At 41.0% G+C, this 27,302-nt stretch overlaps 1 protein-coding gene across 1 annotated transcript in view; it reads right to left on the reverse strand.

The window, feature by feature from the left end:
- Positions 1 to 5,073: 5,073 nt before the first annotated feature.
- LOC126272816 (nucleoredoxin-like protein 2) overlaps positions 5,074 to 27,302 on the reverse strand; it is a 45,676-nt gene continuing 23,447 nt past the window's right edge. The window contains exon 3 of the mRNA XM_049976006.1: positions 5,074 to 5,212. Coding sequence (XP_049831963.1) covers positions 5,077 to 5,212 — 136 coding nt within the window. The 3' untranslated portion in view covers positions 5,074 to 5,076. The remainder of the gene's footprint in view (positions 5,213 to 27,302) is intronic.

Genomic DNA, 27,302 nt, shown 5'->3' on the forward strand with positions numbered 1-27,302 from the left:
TCTTCTCCACGAAAGAGGTTACTCCTATGGTTTGCCAAAACGACTGTTAATATCATTTACTACAGTACTTGAAACGTTTAAGTACTACGGTACAGCCAAATTAATCTTCAGACTTGCCAGCCAACTTTAGAGACAATCTTTAATACTGTCAGACAACTTTAAACTGTATATTCCGGTGATGGTCTTGTTCATTTGAAGAAGGAAACCAGAGAACAAAAAATACAAACTGCTACTTGCGACTGTTTTCGAAAACTTGGTCAAGCTATCTATTACTCATATCAGAGTGGTAATACGTTTGCCACAAAGGGCTGCCTGGTGTATTGTGCGACGATAAGATACTAGCCCGGCATTTTTTTCCTCCATTCTCTGTACTACTCCCTTTTCTTTGCCGATCATCGCTTTCCCACATGATTTACTTTCAATATCCAAAAATCACACAAAAGTGGGCATTTGTTAAACCATCATATGGCCCATCAAGTGCTACGGCGTGGCAAGGTGTCTTCTGCATAAGTTTGTGCAAACTGCTTCTACCGCCAGCAGCCAAAATTCCGGTACTTCTTGTATTGCTTGTTGCTGACAGCGAATACCATGCAGTGCGGCAACAACGTAATTTTTTTCTTCAATAAGTGCCGCGGTCACTTCCCACATAATTCCTTTTTTCCTATCTCAGAATGTGCAAATGGTTTCTACTGTTTATTAAGCGCCCAACACACACGCAAAACCTTTTCAGCAGATTTTTCCTACATCTTTATAGAGATATTTTGTAAGGGAGTGCTTTTTTTTTTGCAAGAAGGTGGAGATGCCTACAGATTATTTTTGACGAGCTCCATTCACCACCCAGAGGAACATTTTTATGGAACTGTTGATGATCTTTTCGGTAGCGTCAGTTTAAATTGGCACGTTTAAGTCAAGCGACAGTTTTATTCCATATGAGATAAACTGAAATAACTCAAAACCTATCATGCAGCGTAAAACCAATGTTCAATTCGCTCAGTTAAAAACTTCCTATTGTCACTATCATATTTACGATTTTTGTAGGATCCATATCGATACAAAGAAACGTTATTAGCTTATTGTTATTACCAGACAAATTAATGACAGCTCCGTACGAAGTAGCGCAACAACTCTTGACCAAGTGACGGTAAACGTTGCCTATTTTATTTAGAATCGTTCTTTATAATGATACCGCCGCCCGGCACAAAGCGCGTGCCGACGCATTATAAAGGAGACGCTTCCATGTCGCAAGTTGCCGCCGCCGTGTACACCCACCCGAAAGACAAAATTATCATTTCACATCAGAGTTTCATAAAGCGGCGTTTTAGCTTCTCGAACATATTCTCAGTTCGAATATAATGAATTTCCTTGAGACAGAGAAGTTGCTGTCCATACATCAGCACGGCTTTAGAAAGCATCACTCCTGCGAAACGCAATTCGCCCTTTTTTCGCATGATATCTTGCGAACCATGGATGAAGGGTATCAGACGGATGCCATATTCCTTGACTTCCGGAAAGCGTTTGACTCGGTGCCCCACTGCAGACTACTAACTAAGGTACGAGCATTTGGGATTGGTTCCCAAATATGTGAGTGGCTCGAAGACTTCTTAAGTAACAGAACCCAGTACCTTGTCCTCGGTGGTGAGTGTTCATCGGAGTGAGGGTATCATCTCCAGTGCCCCAGGGAAGTGTGGTAGGTCCGCTGTTATTTTATATCTACATAAATGATCTTTTGGATAAGATGGATAGCAATGTGCGGCTGTTTGCTGATGATGCTGTGGTGTACGGGAAGGTGTCGTCCTTGAGTGACTGTAGGAGGATACAAGATGACCTGAACAGGATTTGTGATTGGTGTAAAGAATAGCAGCTAACTCTAAACATAGAAAAATGTAAATTAATACAGATGAATAGGAAAAAGAATCTCGTAATGTTTGAATACTCCATTAGTAGTGTAGCGCTTGACACAGTCACGTCGATTAAATATTTGGGCGTAACATTGCAGAGCGATATGAAGTGGGACAAGCATGTAATGGCAGTTGTGGGGAAGGCGGATAGTCGTCTCCGGTTCATTGGTAGAATTTTGGGAAGATGTGGTTCATCTGTAAAGGAGACCGCTTATGAAACACTAATACGACCTATTCTTGAGTACTGCTCGAGCGTTTGGGATCCTTATCAGGTCGGATTGAGGGAGGACATGGAAGCAATTCAGAGGAGGGCTGCTAGATTTGTTACTGGTAGGTTTGATCATCACGCGAGTGTTACGGAAATGCTTCAGGAACTCGGGTGGGAGTCTCTAGAGGAAAGGAGGCGTTCTTTTTGCGAATCGCTACTGAGGAAATTTAGAGAACCTGCATTTGAGGCTGACTGCAGTACAATTTTACTGCCGCCAACTTACATTTCACGGAAAGACCACAAAGATAAGAGAGATTAGGGCTCGTACAGAGGCATATAGGTAGTCATTTTTCCATCTCTCTGTTTGGGAGTGGAAAAGGCAGAGAAGATGCTAGTTGTGGTACGAGTTTCCCTCCACCACGCACCGTATGGTGGATTGCGGAGTATGTATGTAGATGTAGATGTAGAAGTTAGGAACAGAAAAATTGTGTAAAAATGAACATGCTTGCTCCGATTAAAATGGGCTTCATAGGTTGCCAGAGTCAGTGATTGACTTTTAAAATTTCCTATTTCATTAAATAAAATTCTTGTCGTCGGGTGTGCAGAGCAAGTGTGGATCAAATACAAAACGCTGTGCCGGAGGGCCAGCTGGCTCCCCTTCGCCTGCGCTCCCCTGCGCAACCCTCCTGCGTTACTCATCATAGCGACTGTGTATTAAATCGACCTAACAACCGTCAAGAACTCAAATGAGTCGCGCGATTACTTTTAAAATACCATTAAAAGTGGTAAGGGTGCCACTCAAACGTATTGCTATCTACAAAAAAATAATTTTTGTAAAATAATTTTCTTCAATATACTTTCGAAATATTTTTGGCGGACCAGCTTTTGGCCTACGCGGTCCGGATCTGGATCTCGGTCCGCCAGTTGCCGACCGTTGCTCTAGAAAGAAAGAACGTTACTAGTCCATTAAACGACGGGCATGCAGCCGCGCAAATAATATTTCTTCCACTGATATTTCGGCAGCGTATCGACCGGCCGTCCTCCGAGTGAGTCGCACGAGTCTTGCGACTCATTCTGAGGATCTTTGTTGATCCATTATGGACTGTGGGACAACGGCTGGCATGTATTTCTTGATGCAATAATTTACCAAGAGCCGTATGTATCGTAGAAGTTTATTTTATGAACTTCTTATGAGCTACCAGTCTGTATCGCCTGGCCACCAACAGCTGTTGCATAGCGATTTGAGTCACGGATCCAGTTATATAGCTCCTCCCGTGTATAGCGATTTTACGACTATCACGTGTGGAGCCTGAAGATGGCATCAATGTAATGTCGAAACTGGTAGCATATAAGAAGTCCATGGAATAAACTTCTACCATACATACGGCTGTTGGTAAATTATTGCATCAAGAAATACATTCTGAGGGTGACCGGAGGGTACGCGGTCGAAATATCAGTGCAAGAAAATTTATTTGCGCGGCTGCATGTCCAAAATTTAATGGACGATTCATTACGCCACGAAGAGTTGAAAATGCACACGAAGAACGTTACTGTTTAATGTTACACCGTTATCGATAGTTCAGATACTGACAGCAGCTTGGACTGAACAAATGTGGGAGAAAGAATCGACTACACCCGATCTGAAGAATCATTCTGGCATTCAATAAGAGATTTAAGGAAAGCATGGAAAATATAATTATGATGAGCCGATGAGGATATGCAACACGTTCTTCCTTAACACGAGACAGCTTGCCTTAGCTGTGGAACCGCGTTTGAAGAAAATATAGAAACTACAGCTCAAAGAAAAAAGAATACATTAAAACCTTTCATGAAATAGGCTTTTTTCCAGAATTCAGCAACTTTAGTACTTCGGATAATTGCTAGTTTTGAGAGAAAACACATCAACACATTTCCACGCATTAATGTCTTACGCTGTAATTTTCTGGGGTAAATTATTGTTTGCACAACTTTTCTCTGTGACTGATTACACAAAAACGAACAATTTCAGTCGTATATGATGTCCAACTACAGTCATCTTGCAGTTATATGTTACAGGACTTATGCATTTTGTGTGCACCTTGTGAGTGACACTGCTATGTAATGGCAATGCATCGACCTCCTTCTGTTGGTAGAATAGTGACTAGATTTTTATCGTCTTCGTGTTTAATTTGTGTTAGACACTTCAGTCATCTTATGATTATTTTTAATTTGATCAAAATATATGTTAAGAAGTGATTCGAAATGTGATGACAATTTACACTGTTGCTTCTGTTAAAATGTACCACCAATGGGGGTAATAACATTCTGTAACCAAGGTTACTAATATACACTGGTAGTGATACGCTGAATGGTCGCGAGGTTTGAGGCGTCATGTCATGGACTGTGCTGGCTCCCTCGAGCATGGCTGTGTGTGTTGTTCTTAGCGTAGGTTAGTTTAAGTAGTGTGTAAGTCTAGGGACCGATGACCTCTGCAGTTTGGTCTCTTAGGAATTCGCACATTTCAACTGGTAGTGGTCCAAAAACTATGCCAGTAGATGGCCGTTCCATGTGGCCGACAAGGGTACAAAGGAAGTGGTGTTCACTTCTTTACTCTGAGACTGTAAGTCAATATCTCGGGTTAAAACGCAAACATGTGTCTTACACAGTGTGAGCAAATAGCACTCTTGATGGTGATCTGTTAATCGGATGCTTGGGCTTGGTACCTTCGATAACGCTTCCGAAGAGATGTAGATGCTGTGTTGGCTGTGTATTTCGCTCTTTCACTCCTATACTACCATCGTCACAACACAAAAACCTTTGGTTATCAGTCATCGGCTATGAACAGTCACATTTCGAGCACAACACTCAGGCTATTTCTAGGAAAAAAAAATAGTATTACACTGCATAACGGTTTTCTCTTCTATGGAAAATGTCATCTAAAACACTGTCAAATTTATGAATTTTATACTTTATTTTATATAAATACTGTTTTCACATCCATTTAAGAAAAACATTGACGCCATAGTCTTCCACTTGCCGTCTGCCATTCTTACTCACAACATATCCATCAGGACGTACTACCAGTAAGACTGGAATTGATGTGATGCCGTATTTCATTCGCAAGAGCCTGTAAACAACGAATTGTTTTTGTTACATGTTCTATACTCAAATCTGTTTGGTTATATACCTCGTCTGTATAAAGAATTATGCGTCAGAGCTATTTTATATCATCCCATAGAAGTCAATAAAAATCATTGACGACTGATGCCAATTTCTTTGACCTAATCACTTGCGTGTTTACAAATCTTAAGAAATTACAGTTTAATAGTGCAATATACATGGTACACCCTTCTCAAATTGATGAATATATATGTAATATGACTTGATGACAGGTACTCTTGATGAGCAACCACAGCAGACATACAGAACAGATAAATTAATAGGAAATATTTATGGAATATTTTGGAATTTCTGAGAGCAATAGCAGGAAAATTTGCAAGAACTGGAGAATTCCGGTCTTCAGCGATTTGTTGAAAGAATTATAACAAGCGCTGCAGTCATATTGTGGTTACTATACTTAAGCTTTCAATATACCATCAGAGGGAGATGTGTGAGTACATGTCAGAAGCCAACATTATTAAAAAAATTAATGCAAAGTTTATAATATTATGGGTCAATTGTATTTTGATAGAGCAGCTACTGATATGTCATTCTTTTTGTTTTGGCAAGCATTTGAATAACTAATAACATAGTTATTGCTTTATTATATAATCTTCTGCTAATTTGCATGACATATACTCTGTGGGGTATCAATAAATGTACAGTTCAATAGTCACAGTTCCAGTTTCATACATAAGATATGCACCATTCACTCACAGATAAAAGTGTATTAAAATAGCATATTGTTTCATATGAAATTAGTTTTGTAACTGCATGAAAATCAATAACTTGTATCAGTGTACTGAGTAATATGGGTCAAGCCAACCTTTACTTTGTAGACTGTAGAATAAACCATCACAATAAAGCTCCTTAATTGTATAGTCAATCAAGGCTCCATTAAAATGAATATTCAGCGGTCCTTTGAATTGAAAGCATTCATATATATATATATATATATATATATATATATATATATATATATATATATTAAAAGAGAAATATTTATGAAATGAGAGTACATTAATAACACACCAATATTTGTGTTATACAGAGTGCATAAGAAACACTGCAAGATTTGCTTTCTGATTTACAGAGATGTTAATAATCCTACAGTAAGTGTTATTTAGATCACATATCACATTAATAGGTAACATAAAGAAAGCTGTACATGTCAAGTCATCAGTCTTGAGGCTGGTTTAATGCTTCCTTCTTCTCCTTAACAGGATCCCACTTGAGATTCAAATTAAGACCCAATTAATTCGAGAACGATTTAGAAAGAAATTGTCATCCTAACTATTTTAGGAGACATCGTGAATATTGTAGACATGTGTTTAGTGTAATTAATTGTATGGTAGCTGCTTCTGCATAAAGGAAGAAGGGAAATTAGAGTTTAACATTCCATGGAGATCGAGGTCATTAGAGATGGAGCAAAAGCTTATTTGAGGGAAGACTTGGGAAGAAAATCGGCCAAACCCTCTCAAAGGATCCATCCAGGTATTTGCGATAAGTGAATTAGGGAAATCGTGGAAAATCTAAATTTCCCGTGGATTGGAACTGTCGTTCTCCCTAAATCATCGTGGTGTGCTAACCAATGCTCTGAGATTTTGCATCACGCTGAACATGGATAATTATTCTATCTCTAAATGAATGTCCAACATCCAGGACAGGGAAGCGACACTGAATCTCGGCACACTTCTTCACTCTATTTTGAAGAGACCATAACTAGATTTAAACTGGCTCTGCTCACTAAAAATCTTTGGTAGCCACAGAAACTACATTTTGTTCATTATTTTAACGCATATGTGATGTTGTAACTACTGGTATTTAAGGGTTATAACGTCTATGTAATGTAATCGTTGGGACACAGACCAGCATCCCCGGAATAACTAAAGGAAACCCGCATAGTTACTACAGTATAGAAGGTCAGAATATATAAACATAAAATGTGGAACTTATGGCGAATTTTTTCATTTGTCTTGTCAACAAAACAGTTCAAATGGCTCTGAGCACTATGAGACTTAACATCTGAGGTCATCAGTCCTGTAGAACTTAGAACTACTTAAACCTAACTAACCTAAGGACATCACACACATCCATGCCCGAGGCAGGATTCCAACCTGCGACCGTAGCGGTAGTGCGGTTCCAGACTGAAGCGCCTAGAACTGCTCGGCCACACCAGCCAGCTCTAGTCAACATCCGCACTGTTGCTGTCACCAGGAATCTCACATCTCAGTACTTCCATTTATGTTATTCCATAATTAGAAGAATAGAGAAAATAATTAGGTTTGACGAATTCAAGAGAAAACACAACAATACAGAGACTCAAAGGAACGGGAAAGGTGAGATTGAAAACACTGAAGAAGGAACGCAAAATATTAAGAAAAATTCTAGGCTCAAACATACAGATGAACAATACCGGATCAGAGGTAAGGAACTTAGACAAAACACAGAAATTCACAGCAACATTAGAAGTCACAGGAGTAACCAAACAAGCTTCGTTCTGATGCATTTTGTTAGTGTTGGTTGCCTACCTCAGGGGCAGGTACGCACTCAGAACTTATTGTTCTCCTTTGATTGACAGGTACTTAACCTATTGTTCTCCTTTGATTGACAGGTCCTTAACCTATTGTTCTCCGTTGATTGACAGGTCATTAACCTATTGTTCTCCTTTGATTGATAGGTCCTTAACCTATTGTTCTCCTTTGATTGACAGGTCATTAACCTATTCTTCTCCATTGATTGACAGGTCCTTAACCTATTGTTCTCCTTTGATTGACAGGTCATTAACCTATTCTTCTCCTTTGATTGACAGGTGTTGGTTGCCTACCTCAGGGGCAAGTACGCACTCAGAACTTATTGTTCTCCTTTGATTGACAGGTACTTAACCTATTGTTCTCCTTTGATTGACAGGTCATTAACCTTTTCTTGTTCTTTGATTGAAAGGTCATTAACCTATTCTTCTGCTTTGATTGACAGGTCCTTAACCTATTGTTCTCCTTTGATTGACAGGTCCTTAACCTATTGTTCTCCTTTGATTGACAGGTCATTAACCTATTCTTCTCCTTTGATTGACAGGTCCTTAACCTATTGTTCTCCTTTGATTGACAGGTCATTAACCTATTCTTCTCCTTTGATTGACAGGTCCTTAACCTATTGTTCTCCTTTGATTGACAGGTCCTTAACCTATTGTTATCACCTCCACCCACATATTCCACGTTTGTAGTGTGTTTGCTCTGTTCAGTCCTCCTGTTGGTGGACCCAACTTCTAAAATAGAACACATCTTTGGATGTAACGTGTGGTTGGTCTACCTACGAGCCCTATCCCTATCCTACATTTCACACCTCTATTTAGTTGATGGACAACCGATTGCGGTGTGTGCATCTAGCAGTTGAAATACGGGCGGAAGAGACATCTGCTGGTTCTCCAGACATGAGAAACACCTTAGTTGACTTTGTAAATTATAGGGATCATTTGGAATCTGTTACATCACCGACATCAGTATTTGTGCCTGGAAATATCAGTTTCTCCTATTTTTTTCGAGTTTTCGAGTAAATGTCTTCACAGACAGGATAAGTTTCTAGTTACTCAGTGGTTTACAGCACGTTTCACCTGGCAAACGTTTCAGGTTTCTAGAGAACTAATTTCCAGTCTATATCTTTGGAATTATGCTGCACGAGCGATAGTGCTATGCAAACGATATTGCTGTGTGCTTGATATCGAGAAGTATCGCGAAAACGGTATGATATTCTGGCAAACCATGCGAAATTACGTATGTTCTTGTAATCCAAGAGTCTGGAGATGAGTGTAGAAAAGCAGGCAAGCATGCAGGTCGGGGCCAGAAGCAGTAAAGCTTTTGTGCTAAGGGGAACCGACCCCGAATTTATAGTTCTGAGAGTGACTTTGGTCCGCTGAGGTTTCTCTGGTCATGCATCAGGAGTGGATGACTACCCGACCTCGCGGGAAATATCTAGTGCAGTGAGGAGTCTACCTATACTGCATGTGCTTATGCTGTCTGTCTTTGCGGCATATGTATGAGTGTCTAGTAGCCGATAGCTATACAAATGATGTAAAAGGGGCGATTTTGTAAGGTGCAGGATACGAATGGTATGTTTACTACATCGACATGGTACGCGGTGATATATTGTTGGGTTGGAGATCCATTTCATGCTCTAACATTCAAGCTCCTGTCCTCAGTGACAGAGCAGTGTAACTGAGTAAGAGTCTTTCCTTATTTGATGATCTGTAGGCCACTTTGCAAGGTTTAATTGTTGGTACAATATGGTGATTTGTGCAAAATAGTTTCTTGCCACTGAAAGTCTCATCCATAGAAAGAAAAAAAAAGTCAGACAGCGTTTCCACACTAGTGGCATCAGTAATTCAGCAGGTAAATTCAATAAAAGCCAGTCATAATGCGCCATTAATTCACAAGACATCCTTTGTGCCAGGACATAGGTGTGTCTACAGACTGATTTGAACAAGATGGAGGCAAGGTATCTATGGAAAGTTCTGAGAAAGCAAGTGTTCAAAGGCAAGTTGAAGCAGACAATCTCTGGTGGGAAAGCCGTCGCTCATCCGCCATTGTGGCATTAGAACATCACCAAACCAGTAGCTGTAGGATATCGAAAATTCCCGCCATTTTTCTCTTCTGTAGGACAATGCTTCGAATTCTGTTTGTGTAATTGTTCTGATCCCCCCTCCCATTCTGTGCTTAGACAGTGCTCTCTTTCTAAATAACAGGAATGCTTTTATGATTAACGGTGTTTTCGTGAGAGTGCACAGACATGATGAAGGCCTTTAGCAGTGAGAACTTTTAACGTTTCTGAGACGTATGTTGGCAACAGGATGAACATTTCATGGTGATGCGACAGTCAAATTGGGCAGATAAACACTCTTGCATGGCTAGATGCAGCCTTCATGTCATGTTAGGATCGCTAGGAACAATGCACCCTGTGCTACCCTGTGCTATTCTAGGAAGCATTGGAACAGAAAGGCTAAGTGCCAGTCAGTCAAAAGGAAAGATCCTTATAGCACAACAATATGTTAAGGACCTATCAATCAAAGGAGAAGAATAGGTTATTGACCTGTCAGTCAAAGGAGAACAATAAGTTTGCCCCTGAGTGCTTACCTGTCCCTGATGTAGGCAACCCACACTAGCAAAATGTGCCAGAACGAAGCTTGTTCGACTACTCGCAGATTCAGATTATATGGACACATTAAAAGAATGAACAGCCTTACAAAACAAGTAGTTTATTGTTTTAACTACAGAGGCAAAGGCAAAACAGGTGTGATGAAATGGGTTGGCGAGATCAAAACTGATATGAAATTGGCTGGAAGTACTTCAGAAGATGCCCAAAACCTGTGAAATCTTCTGGTTCACAAGTCATAAATTGCAAATTGACCAGGGGAAAAACCCACGAAGAAGACCAGGACAAAAGCATCTGAAGAGAGAAGGGAAGTTCACTGGTAGAGAATGAAAGAATTATGGGCACAAGCCGTGGAAGATACAGTCCTCTGAGTTCTCTGAATAATCATAATGGACTTATTCGCAAATAATAACAGAGCTCTAAGAATATCACAGTAACATGGAACTTCTTTAAGAATAGAACTGTATGCTGAACCAGCACTTCGTCTTTCACAGGGAAAATGCTCTTACTGATTATACACCAAGACACGGCCTACAATGTGCACACACACAGCCTCAATTATTCCACTACACACCATATGGCACAGAAACTTCCATGGATGAAACAATATGAAGAGGAATGGCTTTGCGACAGCTTAGATTTCCTGTTTCCCTGATGTATCTTTGAAGATGCAGTTGAAGGTGAGCTCCTTTGAAACATCGTGACAAATTAACACCACGTAATCGAGCCTACTCGTATAACCTTTCCATTCGCGAAGAAAGCTCTTGCTGACTTTTAATACATAGAGAGCATGTTAATGATACCTCTTTTCTGGCTTGGGTCATGATCTAACACCTTGCGCAAGTGTCTGGTAGCGTGTGTCGGTTTTTGGGATGCGCTGCGGCCCAGGTTCTCATTATTTCTCGTAACCAACACATTAAGTAAGAGTAGTTGTTCAGTCTTTTCAGTCTCCAAAGTGACTCCGATACTGGCCTGGAGGCTATTCAGATGTTTTAGTAAGTCACCGAGTTATTCCTCACCATGGCTCCACACGACGATTGTGTCATAGAATTTTTACGTTTGCAAGGAGCGAAGTACAGATCTTATCTTTCTACATGTTCCAAAAAGAAACAGGCAACCTCTCCAACAAGTGGGTTACCATTGGCGACATCTTCCAAATGTTCGTTGGAGTCGAAATCCGCCAAACGTTATTGTGTCTCTATATTATAGATAATCTCAGGAACTACTGGTGGAATTTTACTACGGTCTTCTCTAATAGATCGAAAGGTTCGTGCGGAAGATTTGTGTACAGAAATGTTTTTAGTAATGATGAATGCATAATAAATATATTTTTATCTGTGTCATATTTAACTGGCGTTGGAAGTTACCTCGCGTAATAATGAATGATGCTGGGAAAAACCGACCTGTTAATGCAAGTTTCGGTATTTTAGTTCTGAATAACCGATATTTTTCGGTATTGGTCTGTTCTCTATTATAACAGCGTTTCTTTTATTTTTACTAATAACCGGGTAAAAAAGCCAAAATATCAATAAGTCAATGCAATTTTTCATTTTTAAATAAACCTTTTTAGAAGAAAGAATAATTTTTGTTCCTAAAATCCGTATTGTCTTGAAATATTGCGTTATTATAGAAAATGTGAAAAGCGATCCGCGATATTTTAATAACAACGCCGACAGAAACGAGCAACAAACACACGGCATAAGAATTGGTACAACACTGCTTAGACAATGACCTGTTAATACGTGCTACGTGACTACATGCAGTGCGCGAGACTTGCCCCATACAGTCTATATGGTAGTTACTTGCTGTTGTTGTCGAGCTTTGGTTGTGTTTCAGAATGGCACAATACCTAATCTGAAACTATTTTACGAAGTGCGATACTAATAAAATACAATGCCACATTTACTTTAAAATATTAATAATAGGAGAAGCCACAACAAACTTGCCACATCATATATTCCTTCACAGTCTATAATAGAAGTACACCCATTAAAAATGTTTTGCATCACTCCGGTTCCAAGAACTCCTGAAGATAGACGTTGATAGTGGATATCGTATCACAGACACAGTCCCTTTGACTGTTCAGAGATCTCATTAAATCTACCCAAAGGTGGGAACAAACATGCATGAGCAGCGCCTATTAGACGAAGGCGGTCCGACAGCGATCAGTTCTGGTCATTCCATCAGGAAGAAGGTACACGGCTCGTGTTGTCTGTAGTTCAACCATGCCTAGACGGTCAATGCCGCGGTTCGATCGTGTCCGCATTGTCACTTTGTGCCAGGAAGGACTCTCTACAAGGAAAGTGTCCAGGCGTCTCGGAGTTAACCAAAGTGATGTTGTTCGGACATGGAGGAGATACAGAGAGACAGGAATTGTCGATGACATGCCTCGCCCAGGATGCCCAAAGGTTACAAGTGCAGCGGATGATCGCTACCTACGAATTATGGCTCGGAGAAATCCTGACAGCAACGCCATCATGTTGAATAATGCTTTTCGTGCAGCCACAGAACGCCGTGTTACGACTCAAACTGTGCACAATAGGTTGCATGGCGCGCAACTTCACTCCCGACGTCCATGGCGATGTCCATCTTAGCAACCACGACACCATGCAGCGGGACAGATGGGCCCAACAACATGCCGAATGGACCACTCAGGATTGGCATCACGTTCTCTTCACCGATGAGTGTCGCATATGCCGTCAACCAGACAATCGTCGTAGACGTGTTTGCACGCAGTCCGGTCAGGCTGAACGCCTTAGAAACACTGTCCAGCGAATGCAGCAAGGTGGAGGTTCCCTGTTGTTTTGGGGTGGCATTATGTGGGGCCGACGTATTCCGCTGGTGGTCATGGAAGGCGCTGTACCGGCTGTACGATACGTGAATGCCATCCTCCGAGCGATAGTACAACCATATCTGCAAAATATTGGTAAGACATCCGTCTTCATGGACAACAATTCGCGCCCCCATCGTGCACGTCTTGTGAATGACTTCCTTCAGGATAACGGCATAGCTCGACTATAGTGGCCAGCATGTTCTCCAGACATGAACCCTATCGATCACGCCTGAGGTAGATTGAAAAGGGCTGTTTATGGACGACGTGACCCAGCAATCACTCTGAGGGATCTACTCAGAACCGCCGTTGAGGAGTGGGACAATGTGTATCAACAGTGATTTGATGAACTTGTGAACAGTATGCCATGACGAATACAAAGATGAATCAATGCAACAGGATGTGCTACTGGGTATTAGAAGTATCGGTGTGTACAGCAATCTGGACCACCACCTCTGAAGGCCTCACTGTATGATGATACAACATGCAATTTGTGGTTTTCATGAGCAAAAAAGGGTAGAAATAATGTTTATCTTGATCTATATTCCAGTTTTCTGCACAGGTTCCGGAACTCTCGGAACCGAGGTGATGCAAGACTTTTTTTGATGTCTGTAGGAAGTAGCTGATACGTTGCCTGTATCTACATGATAGGCCTTTATCTGCTTGTAGCTTTTGAAAACGGAACAATTAACATGAAACATAGTTCTTCGACCATTGTTTTCACCCGTTAGCGCTGACCATTCGTAATGCCCAAGTAGTGATATGATGCTCGATTACAACGTGATTTTTGAGCAGAGTTTCAAAACATTATAAGCAATAGGAGAATACTTACAATATTTTGGTAGTACTTAACCACTTATCACTTTTCAAGAAAAGCTACAAACTGTGGATGGACAAAGTTTTCTCTTATTTGTCTATTTAATTTAATATTTTGACTGTATGTACCTTCAAACTGAGTGAGTCAAATTTTACTATCTTTGTTCGATTACTGTGTTTAGTGCAGGAAACATAGGAATAAAAGCCCGAAACTCGGCTGTTTCAGAAACCGGTCATTTTAAGCGGTTTTAACACTTGAGCTAAATTGGCATTGAAAAAACCGATATAACCGAAAATCAATTGTTTCAGCATTAACTGTCATCCCTACAGAGGAGGCGGTGTCTAGCAGAAAAGTAGTAAACGATGTTTTACATAGCGGGCTAGCTCCCGACCTTGATGACGGAGACGCCCAACGTCCTGTCACCTACTCATGGTTCCTCTTTCTTATCTGCTCCACTTATACGAAGTGTTCCACAATTTCTACTACCGGCTTTAGGGGTTGTACAAGGAGCTTCGTAGATAAAGTTTTGGTAAGAAAATGTACCGTTGAAATACAGAATAAGCTTGAAGATCGACCACTTTCAAATCTCCTGCTTCATGGTATGTGATGGTAGACCTGGACAACGAACATATCAAGAACATTTTGCGGTTCGCCTCATTTCATTAGGCGAATCTGGTGGCTATGCCATCGGCGTCATTACAGTATCATGCTCCTGAAACAGTGGTTCCCTATCTGTCTGAGATGGTTAGCTGCGAGTACCATAAGAAATTAACTAATAGCCCCTTTGCACCTCGCTCCTCCATTTTCAGCATTAGCGTCTAACTTAATCTTGGAATGAAAAAGTATTTTTGGACACTTTCATTGTTAAAATGACGAAAGGCAAATGATATTTAGTGTTTGTGGGTGTTTTATTAAACCAGAAACTAATGAGTCAATTAGTAGGCGCGTAATGGGGCCCCTTAGGGATATGGCGGCTAAAGAGGGGAAGAAATCCAGTGTGCACTCCGTGTGCATTCCGGGTGGAGTCATTCCTGATGTGGAAAGGGTCCTTCCGGATGCCATGAAGAGCACAGGGTGCAGCCAGCTGCTGGTGGCGGCACATGTCGGCACTAATGACGTGTGTCGCTTTGGATCTGAGGAAATTCTCTCTGGATTCCAGCGGCTATCTGATTTGGTGAAGGCTGCCGGTCTTGCATACGAGATAAAGGCAGAGCTCACCATCTGCAACATCGTTGACAGAACCGACTGCGGACCTTTGGTGCAGAGCCGGGTGGAGGGTCTGAATCAGAGGCTCAGACGGTTTTGCAACCGTGTTGGCTGTAGATTCCTTGACTTGCGCCATAGTGTGGTGGGGTTTCGGGTTCCGCTGGATAGGTCAGGAGTTGACTACACTCAGCTGGCGGCTACACGGGTAGCGGAGGCTGTGTGGCGTGGACAGAGCGGTTTTTTAGGTTAGAAGGTCTCGGGAAAGTACGGGGTGGGCTGCAATCTCAAAGGGTGCATGGCAAATACAGGACGTGCTCGGATCAAGGAACAGTCGGAACTGTAGTTGTAAATTGTTGTAGTTGTGCTGGGAAAGTCCCTGAGCTTCAAGCGCTAATAGAAAGCACAGAAGCTGAAATCGTTATAGGTACAGAAAGCTGGCTAAAGCCTGAAATAAGTTCTGCAGAAATTATTACGAAGTCGCAGAGAGTATTCAGGAAAGATAGATTAGGCAGAATTGGTGGTAGAGTGTTTGTGTCTGTCAGTAATGGTTTATCTTGTAGTGAAGTCGAAGTACATACTCCGTGCGAATTGCTGTGGGTGGAGGTTATACTTAACAGCCGAACTAAGTTAATAATTGGCTCCTTCTACCGACCCCCAGACTCTGATGATATACACTCCTGGAAATTGAAATAAGAACACCGTGAATTCATTGTCCCAGGAAGGGGAAACTTTATTGACACATTCCTGGGGTCAGATACATCACATGATCACACTGACAGAACCACAGGCACATAGACACAGGCAACAGAGCATGCACAATGTCGGCACTAGTACAGTGTGTATCCACCTTTCGCAGCAATGCAGGCTGCTATTCTCCCATGGAGACGATCGTAGAGATGCTGGATGTAGTCCTGTGGAACGGCTTGCCATGCCATTTCCACCTGGCGCCTCAGTTGGACCAGCGTTCGTGCTCGACGTGCAGACCGCGTGAGACGACGTTTCATCCAGTCCCAAACATGCTCAATGGGGGACAGATCCGGAGATCTTGCTGGCCAGGGTAGTTGACTTACACCTTCTAGAGCACGTTGGGTGGCACGGGATACATGCGGACGTGCATTGTCCTGTTGGAACAGCAAGTTCCCTTGCCGGTCTAGGAATGGTAGAACGATGGGTTCGATGACGGTTTGGATGTACCGCGCACTATTCAGTGTCCCCTCGACGATCACCAGAGGTGTACGGCCAGTGTAGGAGATCGCTCCCCACACCATGATGCCGGGTGTTGGCCGTGTGTGCCTCGGTCGTATGCAGTCCTGATTGTGGCGCTCACCTGCACGGCGCCAAACACGCATACGACCATCATTGGCACCAAGGCAGAAGCGACTCTCATCGCTGAAGACGACACGTCTCCATTCGTCCCTCCATTCACGCCTGTCGCGACACCACTGGAGGCGGGCTGCACGATGTTGGGGCGTGAGCGGAAGACGGCCTAACGGTGTGCGGGAACGTAGCCCAGCTTCATGGAGACGGTTGCGAATGGTCCTCGCCGATACCCCAGGAGCAACAGTGTCCCTAATTTGCTGGGAAGTGGCGGTGCGGTCCCCTACGGCACTGCGTAGGATCCTACGGTCTTGGCGTGCATCCGTGCGTCGCTGCGGTCCGGTCACAGGTCGACGGGCACGTGCACCTTCCGCCGACCACTGGCGACAACATCGATGTACTGTGGAGACCTCACGCCCCACGTGTTGAGCAATTCGGCGGTACGTCCACCCGGCCTCCCGCATGCCCACTATACGCCCTCGCTCAAAGTCCGTCAACTGCACATACTGTTCACGTCCACGCTGTCGCGGCATGCTACCAGTGTTAAAGACTGCGATGGAGCTCCGTATGCCACGGCAAACTGGCTGACACTGACGGCGGCGGTGCACATTCGACGGCCAGCACCGCGGTTCCTGGTGTGTCCGCTCTGCGTGCGTGTGATCATTGCTTGTACAGCCCTCTCGCAGTGTCCGGAGCAAGTATGGTGGGTCTGACACACCGGTGTCAATGTGTTCTTTTTTCCATTTCCAGGAGTGTAGTTGCTGAACAGTTCAGAGAAAATTTGAGTCTCGTAACAAATAAATACCTCACTCATACGACTATAGTTGGTGAAGACTTCAATCTTCCCTCGATATGTTGGCAAAAATACTTGTTCAAAACCGGTGGTAGGCAGAAAACATCTTCCGAGATTGTCCTAAATGCTTTCTCCGAAAATTATTTCGAGCAGTTAGTCCACGAACCCACGCGAATTGTAAATGGTTGCGAAAACACACTTGACCTCTTAGCCACAAACAATCCACAGCTAAGAGAGAGCATCATGACTGATACAGGGATTAGTGATCACAAAGTCGTTGTAGCTAGGCTCAATACAGTTTCTTCCAAATCCACCAGAAACAAACACAAAATAATTTTATTTAAAAAAGCGGATAAATTGTCACTAGAAGCCTTCCTAAGCGACATTCTCCATTTCTTCCGAACTGACTAAGCAGATGTAGACGAGATGTGGCTCAAATTCAAAGCTATAGTAGCAACAGCAATTGAGAGATACATACCTCATAAACTGGTAAGAGATGGAACTGATCCCCCATGGTACACAAAACAGGTCCGAACGGTGTTGCAGAGGCAACGGAAAAAGCATGCGAAGTTCAGAAGAACGCGAAATCCCGAAGATTGGCTAAAATTTACAGACGCGCGAAATTTGGCACGGACTTCGATGCGAGATGCCTTTAATAGGTTCCACAACGAAACATTGTCTCGAAATTTGGTAGAAAATCCGAAGAAATTCTGGTCGTATGTACACAAGTGGCAAGACGCAGTCAATACCTTCGCTGCGCAGTGCCGATGGTACTGTTACCGATGACTGTGCCGCTAAAGCGGAGTTATTGAACGCAGTTTTCCGAAATTCCTTCACCAGGGAGGACGAATGGAATATTCCAGAATTTGAAACACGAACAGCTGCTAGCATGAGTTTCTTGGAAGTAGATACCTTAGGGGTTGCGAAGCAACTCAAATCGCTTGATACGGGCAAGTCTTCATGTCCGGATTGTATACCGATTAGGTTCCTTACAGATCACACTGATCTGTACCTACAGATTGGAAAATTGCGCAGGTCGCACCAGTGTTTAAGAAGGGTAGCAGGAGTAATCCATCTAACTACAGACCTATATCGGTTTGCAGTAGGGTTTTGGAGCATATACTGTATTCAAACATTATGAATCAACTCGAAGGGAACGATCTATTGATACGTAATCAGCATGGTTTCAGAAAACATCGTTCTTGCGCAACGCAGCTAGCTCTTTATTCGCACGAAGTAATGGCCGCTATCGGCAGGGGATCTCAAGTTGATTCCGTATTTCTAGATTTCCGGAAAGCTTTTGACACCGTTCCTCACAAGCGACTTCTAATCAAGCTGCGGGCCGATGGGGTATCGTCTCAGTTGTGCGATTGGATTCGTGATTTCCTGTCAGGAAGATCACAGTTCGTAGTAATAGACGGCGAATCATCGAGTAAAACTGAAGTGATATCGGGTGTTCTCCAGGGAAGCGTCCTGGGACCTCTGCTGTTCCTGATCTATATAAATGACCTGGGTGACAATCTGAGCAGTTCTCTTAGGTTGTTCGCAGATGATACTGTAATTTACCGTCTAGTAAGGTCATCGGAAGACCAGTATCAGTTGCAAAACGATTTAGAAAAGATTGCTGTATGGTGTGGCAGGTGGCAGTTGACGCTAAATAACGAAAAGTGTGAAGTGATCCACATGAGTTCCAAAAGAAATCCGTTGGAATTCGATTACTCGATAAATAGTACAATTCTCAAGGCTGTTAATTCAACTAAGTACCTGGATGTTAAAATTACGAACAACTTCATTTGGAAAGACCACATAGATAATATTGTGGGGAAGGCGAGCCAAAGGTTGCGTTTCATTGGCAAGACACTTAGAAGATGCAACAAGTCCACTAAAGAGACAGCTTACACTACACTCGTTCGTCCTCTGTTAGAATATTGTTGCGCCGTGTGGGATCCTTACCAGGTGGGATTGACGGCGGACATCGAAAGGGTGCAGAAAAGGGCAGCTCGTTTTGTATTATCACGTAATAGGGGAGAGAGTGTGGCAGATATGATACGCGAGTTGGGATGGAAGTCATTAAAGCAAAGACGTTTTTCGTCGCGGTGAGATCTATTTACGAAATTTCAGTCATCAACTTTCTCTTCCGAATGCGAAAATATTTTATTGAGCCCAAACTACATAGGTAGGAATGATCATCAAAATAAAATAAGATAAATCAGAGCTCGAACAGAAAGGTTTAGGTGTTCGTTTTTCCCGCTGTTTGGGAGTGGAATGGTAGAGAGATAGTGTGATTGGGTTCGATGAACCCTCTGCCAAGCGCTTAAATGTGATTTGCAGAGTAATCATGCAGATGTATTGATTGTTTCTCACAACCTGCATTTATAGAATGGTGATTCATTTCCCAGTGCATTCCTATTCTACTTGCAACTCCTCCTCAAAGAAGAAAGCTAACTGTCCACAGTCAGGGTAGACACTTGTTGCGAAATATGCTTCTCCTCCTCCACTCCTCTCCCAAGTGACATTTATACTCCATTGCTGGAACTACCTACAACTCGGAGAAGGCATTTTCATGAAATATTGAAGCGTACGTGATATGTATGTCTCAAGTTTAGTCTCTCCTAAATATATGGTACAAACTACGAAGTATGTGTGTAGTGGGTGGGTTAAATGGAAAATGATATCTGTACATTTCAATTTAATTTTTATGCCCCTCCACTATCTGAATAATTCTTCATCTACTGGGGCGCCAGTTGCATGTAAACTTGTACTGCTGTGGAGGGTATTGGCTTCGTTCCTATCTTGGCTGCGGTAATGGGTTCACTATGTTCTTAAGAGCAGGGGAGGGTTGGGCAAGTTGACAAAGTTAACAGTTAACCATTTGTAACAAATTCATATTTGGGGAATTTTTTCTTTGTATTAATAGAAAGCTCTTAAATTGTATTGTACCTTGTTGTATAATTTTCTTTTTAATTATAACCACAATTATTCTGCCTCTTTTAAAAGGTAATGAAAGGTGTCATCTTGATCCAGTACTGCGGCAAGATGACTTTGACAATGGGACAAGATAACTATTCAGTTACTAACTGAATCCACTTTTACTCTGAGAAGGTGAAAGACAGTCTGCCAATTAATTAAACATTGGTAATTTTGTGTTACTGAATAGGATGTAATGAAAGGATTATGGATTTGAAAATTAATATCCCAACATCAGTCTTTTTACTAACAAAAATCAGACACAAATGTTCCTCTTTTAAAGTCTGAACAATCCTCATACCATCATGTGTGGCATTTGCAACACAGTATCCAGTCTTCTGATGGAGGATCAGTGTAGACCTCATCGCATGCAAGACACCGCACTATATTATTGTTGGGAGAGATAGCTGACATCATGAGTGTCGAAATTTCAAACAGCATAGTTTTTTCGTTATGGATACCATACTTAGATTCCTTGGTACCAATACCTTTCTTTTTATCCTGAGTCACTTCTCTTTGTTGCTCTAGACGTTCTAGTTCCATCTTATGCGATTCAATTGAAGAATAGAGAAAATATAAAAATGAAGCAAGCGAAAGGCAATACAAACGTCTAATAAATGAGATAGACAAGAAGTGCAAAATAGCTAAGCAGGAATAGTGAGTGGTCAAATGTTAAGGATGTAGAAGAATATATCTCTAGGGGCCGCCTATAGGAAAATTAAAGAGTCCTTTGAAGAAATGAGGAGCAGCTGTAAGAAAAACAAGAGCTCAGACTGGAAATCCAGTACCAGGCAAAGGAGGGGACGCTGAAAGTGAATTGAGTATACAGATGGGCTATACAATGGAAATGAACTCTAAGGCAATATTCTAGAAAGGAAAGAAGACCTAGATGAATATGAGATGGTAGGTATGATATTGTGAAAGGAATTTGTGAGATCACTGAAAGACCTAAGCCGAAACAAGGCCACTGGGTTAGGCGATATTTCTTTATACCTACTGGTATCCTTGAGAGAGTCAGCCACGACAAACCTATTCCACCTGGAGTGTAATATGTATGAGACAGGCGAAATAATCCCAGACATCAAGAAGAAAGTAATAATTCCTATTCCAAAGAAATCAGGTACTAACAGGTGCAAGTATTACCAAGTAATTAGTTTAATATGTCATGGCTGTAAAATTCTGGCACAAATTATTAACAAAACAATTGAAAAACGGGTAGAAGCCGACCTTGGGAAAGATCAGTTTCGGTTCCGGGCAAATATAGGAACACGCAGTGCACTACCAACTACACGACTTCTCTTATAAGATAAGTTAGGGAAAGGCAAACCGACTTTTATATCATTTGTAGACTTAACGAAAGATTTTGACAAAGTTGATTGAAATACATTCTGTGAAATTATGAAGGAATCAGGGGTAAAATACAGGGAACGAAAGTCTATTTAAAGTTCGTACAGAAGTCAGATGGTAGTTGTAAGGGTCGAGGGGCATGAAAGGGAAGCAATGGTTGAGAAATTAATAAGAGAGGTTTGTAGTCTATTCCCAATGTTATTCAATCTGTACATTGAGCAAGTGGTAAAAAAGGAAAAGAAAAAATTCGATTTGCCGATGGCACTGTAATTCTGTCAGAAACGGCAAAGGACGTGGAACAGCAATTGAAAAGAAACAAATGGTTCAAATGGCTCTGAGCACTATGGGACTCAACTGCTGAGGTCATAAGTCCCCTACAACTTAGAACTACTTAAACCTAACTAACCTAAGAACATCACACACATCCATGTCCGAGGCAGGATTCGAACCTGCGACCGTAGCAGTCGCGCGGCTCCGGACTGAGCGTCTAGACCGCTAGACCACCGCGGCCGGCAATTGAAAAGAAAGGACAGTCTTTTGAGGAGGATATGAGATGAACATTAACATAAGAAAAACTAGGGTAATGGAAGGTAGTTTCATTAAATGAAGTATGGTGAGGGAATTAGATTAGAAAACGTTACACTATAAGTATTAGATGAATTTTGCTGTTTGGGCAATAAAATAACGGATGACAACCGGAATAGACACAATGTAGAATAAAGATTGGCAATGACAAGGCAAGCATTGCTGAAGAAGAGAAAATCGTCAACATCTAATTTCCATTTAAGCGTTACAAAGTCTTCTCTTAAGGTGTTTACGTACAGCTTAGCCTTATATGGAAGCGAAAAGTAGACGATGAACAGTTGAGACAAGAAGAGAATAAAGCTTCTGAAATATGTTGCTACAGAAGAATGTTGTAGAAACGGAGAAACAAGATATTTATGGTGCAACTTGGCTAGAAGAAGGGATTGTTTGATACGATGCATTCTGAGACATCAGGTGATCGCCAATTTAGTACTGGAGCGAAGTGTTGGGGGTTAAAATTGCAGAGAGAGATCTAGAGTTGAATACCGAAAGTAGATTCAGTAGCAAGTAAATTGCAGTAGTTATTCGCAGGTGAAGATGCTTGCACAGGATAAGGAAGAATGGAGAGCTGCAGCCCAGTCTGCAGACTGAAGAGCACAACAGCAGCTACATGAATGTAGTTTTGGTAATAAACACTTGTATGGCACTGAGACAAACGTGTTTCGGAAGTCAAGATTCACTGCTTTCACCCCACTTACGCTGTCCAGGATAACCACTTACTAGGATGTGGAAATGAGATAGCGTTGTTGTGTTTGGTGGCGGGGGGGGGGGGGGGGGGGGGCTTGAACTGAAGAAGAACACACGTTCAAAAGCTGGGCAGTGATCTTCAACAACATTTATATGCCTAAATTTTGCCCACTGTCCCTACTAAATGTTAAGTGCTTACTTTTATTCATTCTACTGTTTGTACTTAATTTTTCATAGGAGACTAAAATGAGCAGTAGCCTTAAAAGACTTGAGACTGTTACAGAACTCCCACACAATACCATGATCAAGATAAAATGCTAATGAATAACTTTTTTAAAAAAATAGGTAAATTTAATAAGGATAAAAAATGATATGTAATGAAATCTGACAAAAATAAACGTGACTGTTTGTAGCAATAAGTACCATTTGTCATGGCATATAAGTGAAAGCTGTAATAAAATCAGGTGGCAGATCTTTCTTAGACGGCAAGAGTTAAGATACGCAAGACAATGTACTCGAATTAAAACAGGCGATACTGATGGAATTACATTAGGAAATGAGAAACCCAAAGTAGTAGCTGAGTTTTGCTAAATGTGAAGCAAAATAATTGATAATGGCCAAAGTAGAGATCATAAAACGTAGGCTGCTATAGCAAGAAAAACTTTTCTGAAGAAGGGAATTTTGCTAACGTTGAGTATAAATCCAAATGTTAAGAAACCTCTCCTAAAGATATTTTCTCGAGTGTAGCGTTGTACAGTAATGAAACGAGAACGATGAACAGTTCAGACAAGACAAAATGGAGGAATTTCAAATGTGGTGTTACAGAAGAGGGCTAAAGATTAGATGGGTAGATTATTAGATGGTAGTATTAAATAACTGCTGAGAACACACTGAATTAAATAGGGAAAAATCGGTGCGACCTGACTAAACGAAGGGAATGGTTCATAGGACACATCCTAAGGCATCAAAGAATCCTCAATATAGCACTCGAGAGAGGCATGGAATTAAACATTGAGGAAGAAGACCAGGGGAGGAATGCAGTAAGCAGGCTCAAAAGAAAGTGAACTGCAGCAGATATACAGGGATGTACAGACTTGCAGAGGAGAAAGTAACGTGGAGAGCTGCATCAAACTTGTCTTTGGACCGAATCCCTCAACAACAACCAGAAAAGACCGGGACGACGAATTACTGGAGAGCAGGTAGATGACAATGTAAACAGTAGAAGAGTAACATGGATGTTTTATAGAAGAGGACAGTATAATGAGTGGAAGTCTACAGGAGGTCTTTACACAGCAGTGGATGAGAATGACTGATGATGATCCTGATTAGTGCATAACTGTTTTCTGTCTTCGTTCTGTGTCCTTACAATGCGACAAGTTTCCTCAGGGTTACTCATCTCAGTGGCAGCGAATGAACAGTTTACTACAATAGTGCTCATGCTGTCCTCTGAAACATAGGATTGACCAAGTTCCTATTCTTCTTGGTGATGATCAGATATGTTTCGAGTAGTGGTATACATACTTGCATGGAGTGAAGCGCTGTTCACTCTCATTTTCAAAACGGTTTGTCAAACAGAGCTGCAGGCATATACCGCTAATGTTAGTGCGTTGTGGAATTATGGAACACGTTAAACGCTCACATATTATGAAATTTCTGAACACCGAAAATCTCATCACTAGTGTTAACAAGGATTCCAAGAAAAATACGATCATGTCAAACCCTGCGGGGTCTATTCGTTCTCGAAACCTAGAAAGCAGTAGATACTGGCACCCAGATTCATGCCATGACCTCTAGATAACGTTTGATATAGTTCCACACGATCACCCAAAGAACAAAATACAAGCGTACACTTGTTATTAAAAAAAAAGATTTGTTGTAAGCCATTTAACAAGGATTGCTGCACAGTGGGGTATGTAGACGAATTTGAAACATAAAATGAATTTGCATTTGAATTTAATTTAAATGCAAGATTAAAGGAGCTAAGAAAAAATTATGTTTAGAATTATTGAGGTCCAAACCTTATAGTACTAAAAACTGGAAAGCGTATAAAGACTTTGTGAAACACCAATTAAACAAGGCCAAGTACCTAGATGATCCATTACATGAGGAACTTTCACTGGAAGTGATAATAACTCGATTACATTGGAAAGTAAAAGATAAACTTTTAGGCAAGGACTGGAGAAAAGTTAATAACCAATTAGATTACCTCAAACAAATAAATACTATAGAAAAGTAGTCAGAAAGATGGTGATCCAGTGGCAATATGGTAAAAGTAATAACGAAAATATGTACAGTAACAACAATACAGGTCTAAAGAATACAAGACCAGAGAATACTGAGTAGTGTGATAAAAATAGCTTTAGACAATGTTGGAGAGATAATAATGGCAATAATAATAATAATGCAATACAGCTACAGCCAAACTTATATATACAACTACAGAAATCTGTAATTATTGATACATGTTCAACTATACCCGAAAGTTCCTAAATGCAATGTTACATATACCGTACAGTTAAAAGGAAGTCACCCTTGATCAAGGTCCATGTCACTTTCCATTTTTAACCAGACCTAACGTCTGAGAAAGGAAAGAAATAATAATAGTAATAAAAGAAACTACAAGTACAGTAGTCTTCCAAGAGGAGGTTTGGTCTCCACAAGCAAATGAAAATGAGTCACAACTGATATGTCCACATTTGATATGACAGAGCAAGTAATTTAACAAGCGCTCTCTTAGAAGAACATGTGCAGTCAGTTAGACCCTATATACAGCCAAAGTTAAAACAAAAAATAGAAAACATTTGTGTAAATGTGGTCCTAGTTTCTGGTAGTGAGATATGCATGACTCACCAACAAGTCCTACCCCTAGACCTCCAGTGAGTGGAGTAAAAACAGAGTGAGTTAATGGAATTGTAGGGAAAACAAATACCTGCAGAATTATTAGTAAGACTGAGTCTCCAAGGGTTTGATTTTGACTATCCATGTTTCTTGTAACAGGGTTAAATGTCCCAATAGTTATAGAAACACAATGGCTAATTGGACAAAAAGTTGTGTTAGATTTTAATAACATTTCTGTATGGGACAGTTGGTAAACTACAAACATTTTCATCCAGTTACTTTATATAAATCTAACACATCACTAATAACAGAAACAGAGTTACTGTACATAATTGTAAGAAAATTTATATAAATGATCATAATATGAAAACAAGTGAAAATGACATTAGGCACATTATTAATAATCTACAGCTACTGGATTAAAAGAGAAGTCAGATGTGGTATCATTCACTGTTGAACACATGTATATTTTTATTTCTAATGGGAATAATCAAAGATTTTGAGTGTACATTAAATTAATGTCACAAGACCCATTTTTGTAGAACCATATCCGGTACTAACAGCAGCAAAAGAATCAATATGAAAAAAAAAAATTGGTAGGATCATAATGTGAATCTTGTAGAACCATCTGACAGCAGTTATAACAATCTGTTAGTTGTAGTTAAAAACATGATGAATCAATGTGATTAGTACTCAGTGCCAGGAATGTTAACAAAATAATAGGTCCAGAATGAGATAACAAAATTTACAGGGACGAAATTAATTAATACACTGCACTTAACACAGGTTATTGGCTAATTAAATCAAATGCAAAGTCAAGAACCTTTTCGAAAGCAGGTCTTACAATTTTATGGTATTACCATTTGATCTCAATATCTCAGTTTCAATACCCATCAGAGCTCCAGACAAAGCCATAGGTAATGACTTACACGAAAAAACCTTAACCTCTGTTGGTGATACAGTGATCATATCTAAAAGTTGGACTGAAAATTTTCTAAATGACGTGATCACAATATGTAAAATCAAATAGCAACAGTCAACTACTAAAGAAAAGAGACAATCGATAAATAAACGTACAGCAACCAGAATACTACCATGCAAAACAAAACCACTATGAACTTAAGCACCAACCTAATATTTTAATAACGTATTTAAAAGCGTACATACACTGACTCATACTAATACGTCAGGTCTCCCACGAATTCTACTAGAATTTAAAACATTACAAAAACAGTGTTCAGGTCGTAAATATCAAATAACTGCTGAAAATGCACTTGCGGCTTCTGAACTAGGAAGATCAGCATTAACTTTGTTCTTATCAGAAGATCTGGTACCTCGCAAGAGTCTAGATTGCTTAATAGCAGGTTGTAGAATTCCTTACAGCTTACGTATTGAAAATGAGTTAGCAGTTGCAACTGTTTCAATATTTTCGGTAAGAAAACGATTATTTTCATGAACCCGAAAGGAGTTAACAGCTGAAAAGACTCTTTACACAACAGCATTTGCGCCTGGTACACCAACAATAA

The sequence above is a fragment of the Schistocerca gregaria genome, chromosome 5 (genome assembly GCF_023897955.1).
Source record: "Schistocerca gregaria isolate iqSchGreg1 chromosome 5, iqSchGreg1.2, whole genome shotgun sequence".
Lineage (NCBI taxonomy): Eukaryota > Metazoa > Arthropoda > Insecta > Orthoptera > Acrididae > Schistocerca > Schistocerca gregaria.